The sequence below is a fragment of the Cibotium barometz genome, chromosome 22 (genome assembly GCF_041138505.1).
Source record: "Cibotium barometz isolate CiBa-2024 chromosome 22, ASM4113850v1, whole genome shotgun sequence".
In the NCBI taxonomy this organism is placed as follows: Eukaryota; Viridiplantae; Streptophyta; class Polypodiopsida; order Cyatheales; family Cibotiaceae; genus Cibotium; species Cibotium barometz.
The window spans coordinates 7218396-7233840 of NC_141067.1; the positions used below are offsets into that span (position 1 = coordinate 7218396).

Genomic DNA, 15445 nt, shown 5'->3' on the forward strand with positions numbered 1-15445 from the left:
TCTGATTTCCTCTGGATTCACTTTCTTCCAAGCTACCTTGCCCTCAGCTTTCTTCCTTAACTATGCCTCGATCTTAGTGGTGGCTTTTGTATCTATCCAATTCACGTAGTGGGAAAACCTCAATGAGAAGAATGTAAAATATAAGTGAAGAGCTGAAAAAAGGACGTATTTCATAATTTATTTAGTACTATTTACTAATAACAAGTTCAAAGTTAGGAAATCTGTTATCTCTCTCTCTCTCACGCGTGCACGTGCACAAGCGCGAGAGCGCGCGCACACACACACACATGCATATTGCACATGCGTGCGCATACATAGAACAACATAAGTTAAGGATTTTAACTTGGTGGGTGAGTCTTCCAATAAGGAGACCAATAACTATATATATCCTCTTTCTGTAGAAAATGGGGCATTGATAATGGGGTGTGAAGTCCGTTGATGAAATGAGAATGGCCTATTTACATCATCTTAATGTCCACATCCTCTTCTTAATACCGCCGTTATCTAGTCAATAATAATAACAAACTCATCAAATTCTATTGTGGAAGCGTGCAGAACAAGCTTACGTCTGGTGTGAATGGGACTTTTACAAGAGGTTAATTAGTCAAGTTTAAGCACCCAAGCTCGTCGCCTTCCTGCTAATCCATCTGTTTGGAATTTTCTCGCCTCCAATTTGCAGCTTCTTCTTCTTGCAAATTAGGGTGTGCAGGCGCTTGAAGCTGTTCCCAGGTGCTTTGGGCTTCTCTGAATTTGCTGCTTCTTTTTTTCTCTTTTTTGAGAATCAACGGAGGTAATCTTTAGTTGATAACTTTTGTCTGTGTATGAAGGTTTTTAGAATTTATTTTTTCAAATTGGGTTGGCGTTGAAATGCTACAGTTGCTTGGCAGGTGTTAGGCTATGGCCTTTTTTTTTTCCCTTTTCCTATTTTCCATCGAAATATCAAATGGAGCCTCGAGTCTATGTGACATGAAAATGGGTACGATGAAGGCCCTCAGAGAACTGAAACTCCTTAGAATTTGAGCTTTTTTTTAACTGCAAATTTTTGAAAAATGGCTATGCCCTTTTACTTAAGATCATCAGGAGTTTTTTTTGGCAAAAAAATTATAATTTCAGGGACAGTCCTTGTATTTTCATAAAAAAGAGAAAATATCAGTTTCCCTTCATGGCATTCACACTCAAAGCAGGTATTTTTGGAAAACCGGACACAAAAATTAGTTCAAGGGAGAGTTTTCTTCAAGATAATTTTTTTAAATTATATGGATTTTCTCATTTAGGGGCTTTTTCATCCATATTGTTACTCAGATAGGCTTTTTTTATTGTTGTTTTAAGAAAACAGTGCCATGGATTTAATCTGTCTTAAGGACAGTTTTTGTTTTGCAAGAAAAAGAAATTCATCCTTTTCTTGATTCATAAATTTTCTCATTCAGGCGTTGTTTCGCCAATATTGCCAATCAGAGAGGGCTTTTTTAATTGTATTTTTTCCAATAAGAAAAATTTGGCCTTTTCAATTCACGGATTATCATATTTAGGGGCCTTTTTTTCAGCACAGAAGCTTCTAGGGTGACCATGTTGAAGATGTGCAACATACTGCTTTGTCAAAAGAAGCATCTGTAGATGAGCATGTTGAAGGTCTAAAGAGGCTATGGATCCAGAGATTAATCTTCATTTACCCAATACACAATACTCTGAGTTGCCCAAGCCCATGCGGATCCACCACATATCCGATGGCGGCTCATGCGTTCCCTTGCCACATCCAGAAGAGGTTTCAGGAGAGCTCAGGCCTTTAAGGTTTCGTATCACTGGGAGCAGCTGTGGCGGTATCAGTGGGCTTCCCTCAAAGGAGCAAGAGAGACCGGACAATGAATCAGTCGTGCTGTATGGCGAGTGCCAGAAGAATCATGCTGCAAGCAAAGGAGGGTATGCCCTAGATGGCTGTGGAGAGTTCATAGCCAGTGGTGAGGATGGCACCATGGATGCCTTCATATGTGCTGCATGCTCCTGTCATCGCAATTTCCATCATCGCAATGTCATATGCGCACGCTGCAAAGCTGAAACTCATACACAGGCCCTATCTGGGCCTCCAACTCCAGCTCTACTGACTCTCCCATCTTCAGGAGATATCTTCTCACATGCTGGTCACATGGTGATGCCAATCAATACTCGTCTTGCATACCCCCACGATCACTATGTTGGCCGGGGATGGCCGCCCAGGAGGAAGCGTGTCCGCACAATTTTCACATTGCAGCAGAAGCAGAAAATGTTTTCCTTTGCTGAAACCCTGGGATGGAAAGTTTTGAAGCAGGATGAGGCCGTAAAGGTGTTTTGCCAGGAGATTGGTATCGAGTGGCAATCGTTCAAGGCATGGGTGCATAATAACAGGCACAATGCAACCAAAAAAATGTAATGTTCCACCTCACCTTACAGTGCCCTATCAAAGGATTGCTGTCATACTGCATCTAATAGGGTGCTGATTGTGTTTTGTCTTGCATTTGTGCTGTTGAAACGTAACTGTGCATGTGTTTTCTGCTGAGTTTATCTCTCTGCTAGTGTCCTTGTTTTATTAAAATAAAGTGTTGCGGAGGAGCAGTGATATGGTGGGGGGGGCTAAGCAGTTGGGCTTCTCCATGCTATGATCTTGATTTTGTTTCCCATGATTGATGTGTCTTTGCTTTGTGTGCACAACTTTTTGCTTTGTTAGCAGCTTTTAGCCCTAGTCTATGTCGGTATTGTTTTGTTTGGGGGTGCTCACGTCTGGCACATTTTGTTTTCTTACAGGGGGGACAATGGACTTGGACCTGAGAAAAACTGTTCAAGTGCACCCAACTACTAACCCATATTATTAATGGAAGAGGCATCTCCTGTCAGTTTTTGAATGGCCTGTACAGGTGACTAAGTAAGCTTTCTTCAAGCATTCCTTGGGCTGCACATTTTTCCTATATCCCGAAACAAGATTGGCTACTTTCTCCGTAACAGAGTCGAGTGATGTTATGTTTTGGGGGAAAACGTGTTGCTCTTTGCAAAGAGCTAAAAGGTCTCTTGTTGGTTTCAAAAGGATGGGTCTAACAATTTTCTCATTTGGCAACTTGCAAGTCAACCGTTGTTGAGATCCCGGTGACTCCCTACCTCCGCAGAATCAAGGTGACATTCGCAAATTTGACGTTGCTTTTTTGACAAGAAAACTCACAGTTGTCTAAAGACAAGCCAACTTTCTTGTCTACCATCTGTGTTTTGAGGAGTGATGTGATCATTCACTTCTCACACTCCATGCAGATGATCATTTACTGTGATGAAAGGAAAGACTGTTTTGTAACAATACTTGCAAGGCTTTTGTATATAGTAGAAGTTGTTAGCTTAAAGGAGGGCCATGCCTAAGGCAGGGCTGGCATTTGTGAATGTTTGAATGTTTTAAGTAAAAGGTGCAGTCTTTCACTTACTACTATCAAAAATAGGGGGTAATGTATGCTTTCATCATCGACTATGTTTCTGCTTAGATCGATCGACTATTTTTCTGCTTAGATCTTTGACTAATTTGACCTTCTAAGAGGTGGGAACACCATACAGGACATGGTGCATTGCCAGAGACATCAATGCAACACAGCATGGTTGTTGCTCCTTGTATGGAATCCTAATTCAATAGAATACTGCAAGGTGATTTTAGCTGCATAAAAGTATATACTTTTGTCCCTTGAAAATGCAGTTTGTATGCAAAGCAAATCGGAAGGATTGCAAGAAGAGATGATGTGTGTGTAAAAGAGATCTCTTAATATAGGACACTTCTGGTACGATGTTGAAGCACCCATTTATGTCCAGATATCCATTGGAGAGTGTATCTCATCAAAATCCCAAGTAAAATGTCCCTACACCCCTATGTGGTTAGCTTGCTTTTTTCCACCCTAGCCAGGTGAAGTCGCGAGATCGAACCAAGCGGCCTACCGTGACAAAGCAAGGTCGCGAGATCAATACTGCGACTCCACTTCAGAAAGAGGAAAAAAACACTGATAAATTCAAGCACTTAGTGAGGAGCTTAATTTTATGTGATGGTCTCATGAATTTTGATTCATCCCTAGCAATATCATGATGTGGAGATATTTCATGCCCACAAAACATAGTCATACCACAGAAAAATCACACTGCCAATTTGCCACTAATATTCACTTGGTTGCACTGCACGTGTCCCAATGGTTTGATTAGCAGGCAATTATATGCTTAATTAGTGAAGACGGTTATACTAGATTAGTGAAGGGTCTCGTGCCAGAAGACACACAGATGTGGCAGACTAAGGAAAAAGCAAACCTTGCAGATGCTGGTAGTTCACTGCAGGGACTCCACCGAGGATCTTGTGAGCCTGCTTTAAGGGTGCGGGGCCAAGGCCAGGGGCGGGTTTCACAATCAAGAACGAACGTGACCTAGCTTTGGCTGAACACGGTGCACACGTGCCGCGGGTCGTTGATTTTTAGGTTGTGCACTCACACGTGTGAAGCGCGCCCCTCTCTTTCTTTCTCTCTCTCTCTCTCTTTTTCCCGTGTAAGAAACCCTCAGAAATTGATTCGTAAGATACCCTCCTTATGCTCTAATATGATGTACAAGTGTCTAATACAAACACACTTCATCTCGAAAAAGAAAAAAAGTGAGTTTATATTTAAAGAAGGTAAAAAGGAATTGTACATGCACTACATGTTAGCGTTGAGCAAGAGAGTTCCGCGTATAGAGTTATGCCTACTAGATGTAGATTCTCAAAATATTTTTCAATCTTTTTTTTTCAAGACTTGTTTTTTTTTTTGGTTTTTGAAGACGTCCTTTTTCTACCCTCTCCAAAGGATAAACCTCCCATGGAAAGGGTACAACAGCCTGAGTTACTGTCGTCAAGTAACCTCGGGTTGATTTCCTTGATCTCTAGATCTATTGGAGTCACCACTATTCAATTTATTGATGATATGTATGTATGGGAAAAGGTTAAAATATGAGGAAAGTTGAACTATGAGCTTTAAGTTGTGCAAGCGTTGCCATGCTAAATTGGGGCACGAAGCTCAAGCAACACATTTTTTACTTCTAGGATTTGGCCAACACTTCTCTGTAACTTGGACGTTGAGAATTTATTGATGCACATGGACCAACAATCATCGTTTTAGATCATCAATGGTTGCACATTAATCAAAATCATTTCTTTGAACAGTTTCAAGGAAATGACACATTCGTGGATTTTATATTGTTGTGTGTTAGGTTATGGGTTAGAGGGCTCACGGTGGATAGTAATGAGGATTATACATTTTGATTAAGCATGGTGTACACACTAAGCAAAAAAAATGATTAAGCTAATGAGCAAATAACTAACACTAATGACACGTCATGGGACATAAGAGAGTAACTCATTGACCCATGGCCATTAAATAGCCTCCAAATACATGCATTTGAGCTAATAAACCCACCAGCTTAAGAGATTCCTTTGCCTTCATTCTCTCCACTATTCTTTCCCAAATCATCTCATAGAATGTAGGGTCAAAAGTGGCTACCCTTTACATCTACTTTGTGGTGAATGTGATCATGGGTTAATTACCAAGATTCTTTTCCAAAAGACCTGTGATATTTTGAACCTTTGCTCACTCTTCAGTTGGTGGATGATTATTTCCTGCTTCCAATACTCCCCCTCAAATGATTGCCCATACTCATAGACATGTGATTTACTAAGTTCTACGACTTTAGTTTCACCACCTTAGCCTTTGACATGTTTGGATTTACCTAGCTCTTTTTGGCTTAGGTTTCACTAGGTGAGGTTTACAAATGAGTAGAGATAATTTTTGTGGAGTGGACAAGTTTGGCCTCTTCTTTGGAAGCCTTGCTTGGAATAGGTGCCGAGGATGCTCTCTTTTTTAAGATATAACCTTTTTCTTCATGGTTCAATTTTCGACAAAAGTTACATTTCTTTTTGAAGTAGCAATCTTTTTCTTCATGGTTAGGTTTACCACAAAAGTTACACTTTTTACCTTTACCTTTGAGTGGCCCTTTGTGAGGACCTTTCTTGGAGAAGAATCTTTTCCATTGATGTTCTTTTCTTCTTCTTGTTGGTGGGAAGTGATGATCCCTTCAAGTGAGGTTCTTTAGAGTTGTGGCGATGTGTCAATACTGCTCATCGGGAATGCTCTTTAAGAGCACTGCTACTACAGCATCATCATCCACTGGTGCTCCTATGGATGTTGATGCACTGCTACTGCATCATCATTATCCATTGGTGCTCCAATGGTTAAGAGTTGAGTCATGAGACTCTTCGTGTGGTTCACGTGGGCATCAAATGACTCTTGAGAGTTTAGCTTGAGCTTAAAGCACTAAATCTTCCATGCAATTTTAGAGTTCCTTCCCTTTGCCTCAAACAATTCCTCTAGTTTGTCCGATGCTTCTAGAGATGTCTGTAGATTAGAGATGTGATGTATGTAGTTATCATTAAGTGCTAATGCATTAATAGCCAATGCTTTATTGTCCTTAATGACCCATGCAAGCTCTCCATATCTAGTGGTAGGTTTCTTTTCCTTCCCGTTGACAACACTCCAAATACTCTCTTTCATTAAATGATACTTCACCTTCATTTGCTGCCAAGTGTGGAACCCATTGGCATCAAACCTATCAAAATGCATAGTGTGAGATGCCATTATTTTGATGTGGAAAGGTCTTATCAACTAAGATTTACTTCAATGTAAGTGTGTAGTCCCTTACAACCAAGGTTTAATGCTTAGCGACACTCCTTAATTATCATTAGAGCAATTATGTCCCTTAATGAGATAGGCTGAAAAACATAGAAACTTGGAGGATGTAATTGGATGCCCAAATGAGAGGGGATGATGCAACTCCCTAATAATGCCTGGCTTGAACCCTCGTAGATCCAAAAACCCAAGATGATTAGCACTAATCCTTTGTTAGTGACTGTTAACATAAAATTGAGAAAAAGCTTTGATTTTACCAACCAGTGGATATAACACTTTAAGATTTGATGTGAGGGCTTATCTTGGAATTGGGTCATGATCCCTAAAGGGGTTTTTCTTCTCTCCTTCAGTAGACAAGGATGTCATGTTCTTCTCCTAGTCGGTTGCATGTGTTGATGTGCATGTTTCTTCATTGATTTGGGCTAAGCCCCTTGATATGAGTAATGCCTATGTCTTGGCAAGAGGGTTGTATGATTTGTTTGAAGTATGAAGACTCCACACTCAAGATTTGAGAGATGATTCGTGAAGAGGGGTAAAAGGGGGAAAAACCTTATTTTTGCTAATGATATTAATAATCCTATGACTTATTAATCCTAATGGGGATGAACTAGGCTCTAATACCAATGTTAGGTTATGGTTTAAAGGGCTTAGGGTGGATAGTAATGAGGGTTAAACATTATGATTACACATGGTATACACACAAGGTAAAAATAATTAAGCTAATTAGTAAGGATTAACATTAATGACACAAGTGATGGGGCATAAGCAAGAGTACTTCTGCATTGATCCATGGTTTAAAGGGCTTAGGGTGGATAGTCATGAGGGTTAAACATTATGATTACACATGGTATACACACAAGGTAAAAATAATTAAGCTAATTAGTAAGGATTAACATTAATGACACAAGTGATGGGGCATAAGCAAGAGTACTTCTGCATTGATCCATGTCTATTAGGTATGCTCCAAATACATACATATGAGCCGATAAGCCCATAAGTTCAAGAGATTCCTTTGCCTTCATCATTCTAACCACTATTCTTTCCCAAATCATCTCTTAAATGTAGGGTTAAACGTGGCTACTCTTGGCATCTACTTTGTGGTGAATGTGATCATGGTTATTACCAAGATTCTTTTAAATGACCTTTGATATTTTGAACCTTTGCTCACTCTTTAATTTATGGATGATTATTTGATTCTTCCAATAGAGGAAATATTTTCAGGCTTTTCTCTACTTATATTTTAAGATTTTTCTTTGCACATTTCATCTCTTCAATATTTTAATTTTTTTAAAATATGATTAAATATTTTTAAATTCTCTAGAAAAAATAATGATTAGAAAATGCATATAACTTTCTAAAAACTTCAAACAATACACAAAGATTTGAACCTTTGAGTCAACACATTGAGTATACTAAAGAGTTCAGAAGAGAAGTAAGAAAGAAGGAAGGCGAGTAAAGAAGAAGAAAAGAGAAAGCAAAGGACAATGAAATAAGGAAAAAAGAAGAGAAAAAGGGAGAGGTTGAGTCGAGTAGAAAGATAAACAAAGAGAGGTAGAAAGAAGAAAAAAGGGGGAGAAAGGTAAAGGAAAAGGGAGAGGTTGAGGTGAGTAGAGAGAGAAACAAAGAGAAGTAGGTGAGTAGAGAGAGAAACAAAGAGAAGTAGGTGAGCAGAAAGAGGAGGAAGAAAGAGAAAGAGGAAGAAACAAAAAAGGAAAAAGATAAGTAAGAAGGAAAAAGGAAAAGGAAGACGAGGAAGATGTCATTAGAAAGAGGAAGAAGGAGAAGATGAGGAGGAGGAAGAAGAAGAAGAAAGATGAGAATGAGGAAGAAGAAGAAAGAAAAAAGAAGGGGAAAACACCAGGCGGGTAAGATATAGAGAAACTGGAAGGAGGACATTATTGTACTTGGTTACAACATTAAAGCAGGGGAAAAAAGGGTGTATGTGTAACAAAAGGAGAGCCAAAATCATAAATTTGGGAAATTTTGGGTGAAATTGAAGTGGAACCAAGGTAAAAGAGAAATCAAGCAAGAATTTATAGTAATTGCAACAGACAACCCCTCCCAAAACAAGTTTCACCGAGAGCTTTTTTTTTTTTAGTTTCAAAATGTTTCAATCTAAACACATTTTGGTGTGAAGCCCCCCACTAAAACAAGTTTCATAGAGGGGTTTAGAAAAAATATATCAAATTTCAAACATGTCAATCTATACACACTTTGAAGCCTTCATGCCCTACAATCATATTTTTTGTTCTTTGGTTGAAAGTCACAACTTCCTTGGGTTCACCTTTCTATTTCTAAAAAAAAAACAAAAACTAAGCCTTTAGTATATCCTAGAGTTGTGCATCTCCTAGTCATGGGTCTCTTTTCAATTTATCACTTTTAAAGATCTCCTAATTCTAATTAAAGTAATTCATGAATATATTGCATTTCCAAATTTAATTATGCAAAAATATATTTTTAATGTATTATTTATCTGGTTACATTTAAGAAGCCTACTAAAAGTGGTTCTCTACACCCATGGATGTCTAGTATCTGAGCTCTATGCCATGTCCAAGTGCTCTTATCAATACCCTATGCCACAAGGACCCAATTTCCAAAAGTGTGCAACCCATATGGGTTTTTGTTATTATGAGCTTTGACATTTCAATTGATATGGTAAGATATTTTATCCCTCTTAATCCTACCATTAAAGATAATGACTTTTATCCCTCCTAGTCTTTTATCCCTAGGAGGACTAGGAGTAGTCCTAGTCCTAGTCTTTTATCCCTCCTAGTGCTACCATCTTTTATCCATCTTAGTCCTACCATCTTTTATCCATCTTAGTGCTACCATCTTTTATCCATCTTAGTCCTACCATCAAAAAACCACCTCACATTTGGGATTTTGCATTTCATGTGTGAAATAAGATTGGTACGGTAATATTCAATTTTAACATAGATATTATGTGTCGAAAATATTCACAAATTGAAAAATGCAATCATAAAAGGTTTTGAAAAATATTTACATTTTCATGTGTGGGACTTTTATATTTCATGTTTGGGATAACATAAGGTTTATATGTAGGATTTAAACCCCTCTTAAGATTTCACATATGAGACTTTTTACATTTCATGTATGAATAAGATATGTATATATGTAATATTTAAACTTAGTATAAGTATTTTCATAAAGTGAAAAATGCACTTATAAAAGTTTTGAACTCCTATATCATCATAGAAGAGAAAGAGGTATGCATTTATCACAGAAGAGAAAGAGGTATGCATTTATATAACTTTTACATGTATATTGGTGCTTAAAATTTTTAAGGATTAAAATTACTACAAAGAAATTTGATGTAAACGTAGATACAAAGTAATCATCTTATCATTTGGGAGATATTGTCAAAATCCAAATGCAACCCTTTTGTGAAAAGTTTTATAAAAGTACACGCAAGAAATATACATTTACATTACCATATAACGAATATGCTGGTTGTACAACTTATAAATTCCACATTTATAATTATTAACGAATATGCTAGGTGCACAACTTATAAATCCCACATTTAAAATTATTTAAGATGCAAGGTATTCATCTTTCCATGTGGGAATTTGACAAAATCTAAAGGCGACCCTTAAGATGCAAATTATTCACCTTTCCATGTGGGAATTTGAAAAAATCTCGAGGTAACCCACCCTTAAGATGCAAAGTATTCACCTTTCCATGTGGGAATTTGACAAAATCTAGAGGTGTCCCTCAAGTGAAATGTTTTGAAAAGGACACGCAAATGATATGCATTTACATTACCATATTATAGATTGCTAGTTGCATAGGTTATAATTCCCACGTTCTAACTTACTACTACTACACTTATGATCAAGTTGATGGAGTTCAAATTCAACAAGGCATTCTCTATAAAGTTAACTTCACATGTGATGAAAAATTAGTAAAAAATCATGAGTCACATTTGGGAGAAGTATAATTGATCACGATGTTAAAGTTAATATAAGGCTAAAAGAGAACATGCATTCATAATTACATTATTTGGAATTTATGATGAGAATTGTGAGGTCGAAAATCCATACTTCACACGGGAAAAAATAAAACATCATGTGGGTACACCTTGAGAAGAAAAATACATCTTGAACCAAGAGCTCCTCAAACACTTATGTGCTCTTCCCATAAGAGCACCACACTTTGTGTACATATTTACTAAATCATTGCCAACAAAAGAAGTGCTTTGATAGTATGGCAAAAGAAAAGAACCAAGTTAAAAGAGAAATCAAGCAAACATTTTGAGCACAATTGACCCCCCCACCCACACACACACACTAAAAATAGTTTTCTTTATCTTTTAAAGTTTCAAATCATTTTAGGCTATGAAGAATGTTTGTTCTTTGGTCCCATGAGATTGAAATTTACATCCTCCTTGGCTTCACCTTACTAATATTTATTTTTAACGAAGCCTTGAGTATATATTGGAGTTGTGCATTTCTTCTCCTTGGGTCCCTTTTCAATTTTATCATTTTTAAGATCTCCAAATCATAGTCAAAGTAAATCATGAATATATATTGTCACATATATTGGATTTCCAAAATGAATTACATGGAAGCCCATGCTAAAAGACGTTATGATTTGTGTAGTTATGTTTAATAGGCATATGCTTATTAATGTAACCAAGAACTTGTATCCCCACATGTTTGTAAAGCATAAGAGTTCAATTCTAGTTCTTCTTTATTCTCCATGGATTTCACTATGGAGATCATGTTATACCACTTCTACACTTTTCCACTTGACATCATATGCCTTACCACTTGACATCTCAACCTTGGTTGAGGATAGTGCATCAACTACCTAGTGAATAGGCTCATTGAATGGGTGGATGCCATCATTTTCCTTCCAAAATTTTGGTGAAAGTCCTTAGAGAAGAAATTGAGTCTTGCAAAATTTGAAATCTCTTCCCTTAGCCATGTATTTAGACATTTAAAATAGGCAGGAGGTGGTCCAAGAGGAGCTTAAAGCTAGAATGGGTGGTGAGATCAACATAGGAGCATCAGCTTGTTGTTTGTGAGTGGAAAAACCACACATTTGGTGGAAAGGCAAAGGCTTGGTAATAATCACCATCTTCAACAAATTAATCACCATTTTCAACATGAGTGCAATTGGCAAACAAGCCGCCTATTCATGTAACACACATTGGTAGGCTGACAAGCTACCTCTTCATGCATGTATATTACATTTTGTAAGGGTGCCTACATTGCTCAAAAAACCTATTTTGTACTATAATTTTCTCGGTTCAAATGATAAATTCTTGGCTACAAATTGCTTTTTGCAAGGGTGGCTTCAGTTTGAAAACCTTGGTTTGTAGTATATTTTCTCGGTCTATAATTTTAAAATAGTTTTAAGGGTTAAAAATTCTACATTTTAGTTACAATCCTAGCATTTATCTAATTTTTAGTTACCGTCCTAGCATTTGTTTAAATTTTTAATGCTAAATCTTAATTTATTTATCTTACTTTTTAGTTACAATCCTAGCATTTATCTAATTTTTAATGCTAAATCTTAATTAAATTTGCACAACATCACCTTTATTTTGACTGGTAGAAAACAAATTGATAGATGTACCCTATTTTTAAAAGTGTGCAAGACACCACTTGCCTTTTTGTTTTTTCCCATGTGAACTATGAGCTCCCATTTGATATTTCAATCAATATGATAACATTTTTTTATTTCACCTAGCTTTACAATTAGAAGACCACCTCACGTGTGGGATTTCTCCATTTTATGTGTGAGATAAGATAGGTACATATGTAATATGCCAAGTTAAAATTATGTGTGAATTTTAGTTTTTTCATAAAAGGTTTTGAACTTCTGTCACATTTTCACGCATGAGATTTCTCAATTTCATGATTGAAATAATTAGGTATACTTCTAACTTTTGAACTCCTCTTAAGTTTTCACCCACATGTGGAACTTTCACATGTTTGAAGTAATTAGCTATACTTGAAAGTTTTGAACTCCTCTCAAGTTTTCACGTGGAACTTTCACATTTTATGTTTGAGTGTACGGAAGGTGTATTTTTAATATTCAAACTTAGTTTCACTATTCAATTTTTTCAAAAAAGTGGAAAATGGACTTATAAAAAGTTTTAAACTCCTATATCACAAGGAAGACAAAAAGTCATCAATTAAGCAAAGATAGTTCTTGGCCACCGTAAAGGCATGCATTAAGATCAAGGATTTGAAGTAATAACAAGTTTAAGAATGGTTAAACAATTGCAACTAACTACATATAACTTTGTTATAAAAGTGTGCCTATTGATGTAAGGCTTTTACTACCCTAATATCACAACTTCTACAAAGAGTTTTTGATATTTTAACTCCAGAGCTTCTACACAAAGTTTTTGGCTATTTTGAACTATGTTGTTTTTAAAATGGTTTGCTTTAGTCTACTCTTGGGAGTATTCTTTGCTTATCAAAGCACTATAATGATTGTACCACCACTAATGGAAGAAGTCAACTTAAAAATTGAAACATAAATAAAAATGATTTTTTATTTTATGATTTTTTAAAGAGCCATGTGGCCCAACCATGGGCCAGCATTTAAATTTTTACCTCATTGTTGGCTACGTAAAGACGAAAATGCACTTATAAAAAGTATTTAACTCCTATATCAACATATCACTAGAAGAGAAAGAGGTATTCATTTGTGTTACTACATAGCAAACTTGCAAATTTTGTAATCTACACTTTGGAAATTTTTATTACTTCTTAAAATTAATAAATGGAATAAATCTATCACAAGGAAATTTGATGTAAACTTTTAGAGCAATTACCTTTTCATGCGGGAGATTAATTGCCAAAATCCACATCTAACCCTCATGTGGGAGATTGCTTACCAAAATCCACACGTAACCCTCATGTAAAATGTTTTATATCCATATAACAAATTGCTAGTTGCACAACTTATAAATCCTACATTCAAAATAATTACAACTTTAAGATACAAAGTAATTACCTTTCCATGTGGAAAATTGACAATACCTAGACATAACCCTCATGTGAAAAGTTTTTAAAAGGACATGCATTTATATAACCATATAAGAGATTGCTAATTACAAAGCTTATATAAAGCCCACTTTTAAAATCTCTCATGGATTCCAAGGAATTACTCCATCATCAAATCCATTAGTGTGACAAGGATTGAGTAAGGGGTTCACCCGAGAAAAACTAGGTGAGATAGTTATGCCATGATTATCTTAAAGTAGTCACGTGCACAAGAATTGGTCAAAGTGGTAAGATGGTCATGAAAAATCCTTCTTAACAAAGCATTGAACCTTTACATAAGCTTTGAGTACTAAAAAACATAACATTTTTACACATGAAAAACTAGGTAGAATTCTAGACATGACTAATTTATTGAGTTTTCACGTGCAAAAAAGTGGAGCAAATGAAGAAACCAAGGTAAGAAGAAATTCATGGAAGGAATAAGCCTTAGTTCCATCAGGTCAAAAGGTAATTTAAGTAAGGTGTGGGGGATACTCAAGTCATAACTATCTAAAATTAGTTAGCCACCAGTAGCATGTTGCTAGGTGTTGCCACCCTTCTTTATTAATGAATCGATAGCATCACCCCTTGCATGAAAACGATTGTCTCTTATAAAAACCAATCCTTTGTTCATTCTTGCTATTTTTGCCTTATCTCATGTCATGTGCCTTGAAGTTTTTCTGCTAGTACCTATTGCTCGCATGCCTACATTCATCGTCATTGTCATCACCTTTAGTTCCAACCCCTCCATACCACAACACTATTTACCACATAGGGGTCGAATCCCTCTCTGTGCTTTCTTTGTTATAGCTTGTGGAAGATTGAAGGTGTAGGCTTGCATACTCTTTTCCCTCTGCTTTTTTTGTTATAGCTCGTTGAAAGATTGAAGGTGTAAGTTTACATGCTCTTTCCCCCATGTTTGCATGCTTGCACACACTTGTATGCTTCCCATCCATAAAACTACAGCAAAGCCAAAGTAAAATATTTTTCCCGTTCACAAGTTAATGTGAGGAAAAAATCCACATCAAAGTGTGATTAAAGGTCAAGCCTATTTATGGGCATATTTCCCCCATCACGAGTTAACATGAGAGAAATTAGAGTATGCCTAGTTTTTTATGCATGAAAACAATCATCCAAAAATACATTTACATCATGATGTGTGCTTCCTCAACCCCCTCTCACGTGCTCATGTGCCAATGGTACTAGAACCCCCTCTCATGTGTCCCAATGGTACTAAAACAACAAAACTCCAAATTTTCCTATACATGACTAATTTCCTAATGCGCATGACTAAGTCTGCATAATCGCATTTACAATTCAAAGTCTTAGTCATAGTTGTGGCACTTATAGTACATCATGCCCCATAAATCTAACATCTTGCACTCCTGTTGCATTACCCTTACTTTTTTGCATGTTATTAAATCAAGTCATTATTTTTCATTATTGGATTTTTTGTATCTAGCTAGAACACTTAGAACATCACACATACAATGTACCCATGTCTATCAACACTCCTTGAGTACACCTTTGCCATGCATGAGATAATCTCAATAATTAGTGCTCTAACACTGTTTTTTCGCATGCACATTGCACTCATATGTATGCTCTCTTTATCAGCTCAAAAACAATGATATACTGAAAACTCCAAAATTAGCTAGGGAGTACATTGCACTTATATGTGTGCTCTCTTTATTAGCTCAAAAACCATGATATACACGTCCTATTGAG

General features: G+C 36.6%; 1 protein-coding gene across 7 annotated transcripts; it reads left to right on the forward strand.

Annotated features, from left to right (window-relative positions):
- Window positions 1-523: 523 nt before the first annotated feature.
- On the forward strand, window positions 524-3457 carry LOC147626203 (zinc-finger homeodomain protein 2-like). 7 transcript variants are annotated; one of them, XM_086816339.1, is made up of 5 exons: window positions 524-790; window positions 888-976; window positions 1114-1184; window positions 1545-2400; window positions 2776-3457. In XM_086816339.1, the coding sequence occupies exons 4-5, from the start codon at window positions 1643-1645 to the stop codon at window positions 2828-2830; spliced, it is 813 nt and encodes a 270-aa protein (XP_086672465.1). In that variant the 5' UTR covers window positions 524-790; window positions 888-976; window positions 1114-1184; window positions 1545-1642; the 3' UTR covers window positions 2831-3457. The 7 variants fall into 7 exon arrangements, 6 of the variants coding, with proteins under 6 accessions (XP_086672465.1, XP_086672463.1, XP_086672467.1 ...); XR_015268559.1 differs by having other exon boundaries at window positions 888-2400; window positions 2776-2885; window positions 2974-3457; XM_086816337.1 differs by lacking the exon at window positions 1114-1184.
- The last annotated feature ends 11988 nt before the right edge of the window (window positions 3458-15445 follow it).

Excerpts from the sequence above, each read along its gene's own strand:
- LOC147626203 (XM_086816339.1), top strand. The coding sequence starts at position 1,643 with ATGGATCCAGAGATTAATCTTCATTTACCCAATACACAATACTCTGAG. Across the intron at positions 2,401-2,775 it reads CACAATGCAACCAAAAAAAT|GGGGGACAATGGACTTGGAC; the intron begins GTAATGTTCCAC and ends GTTTTCTTACAG.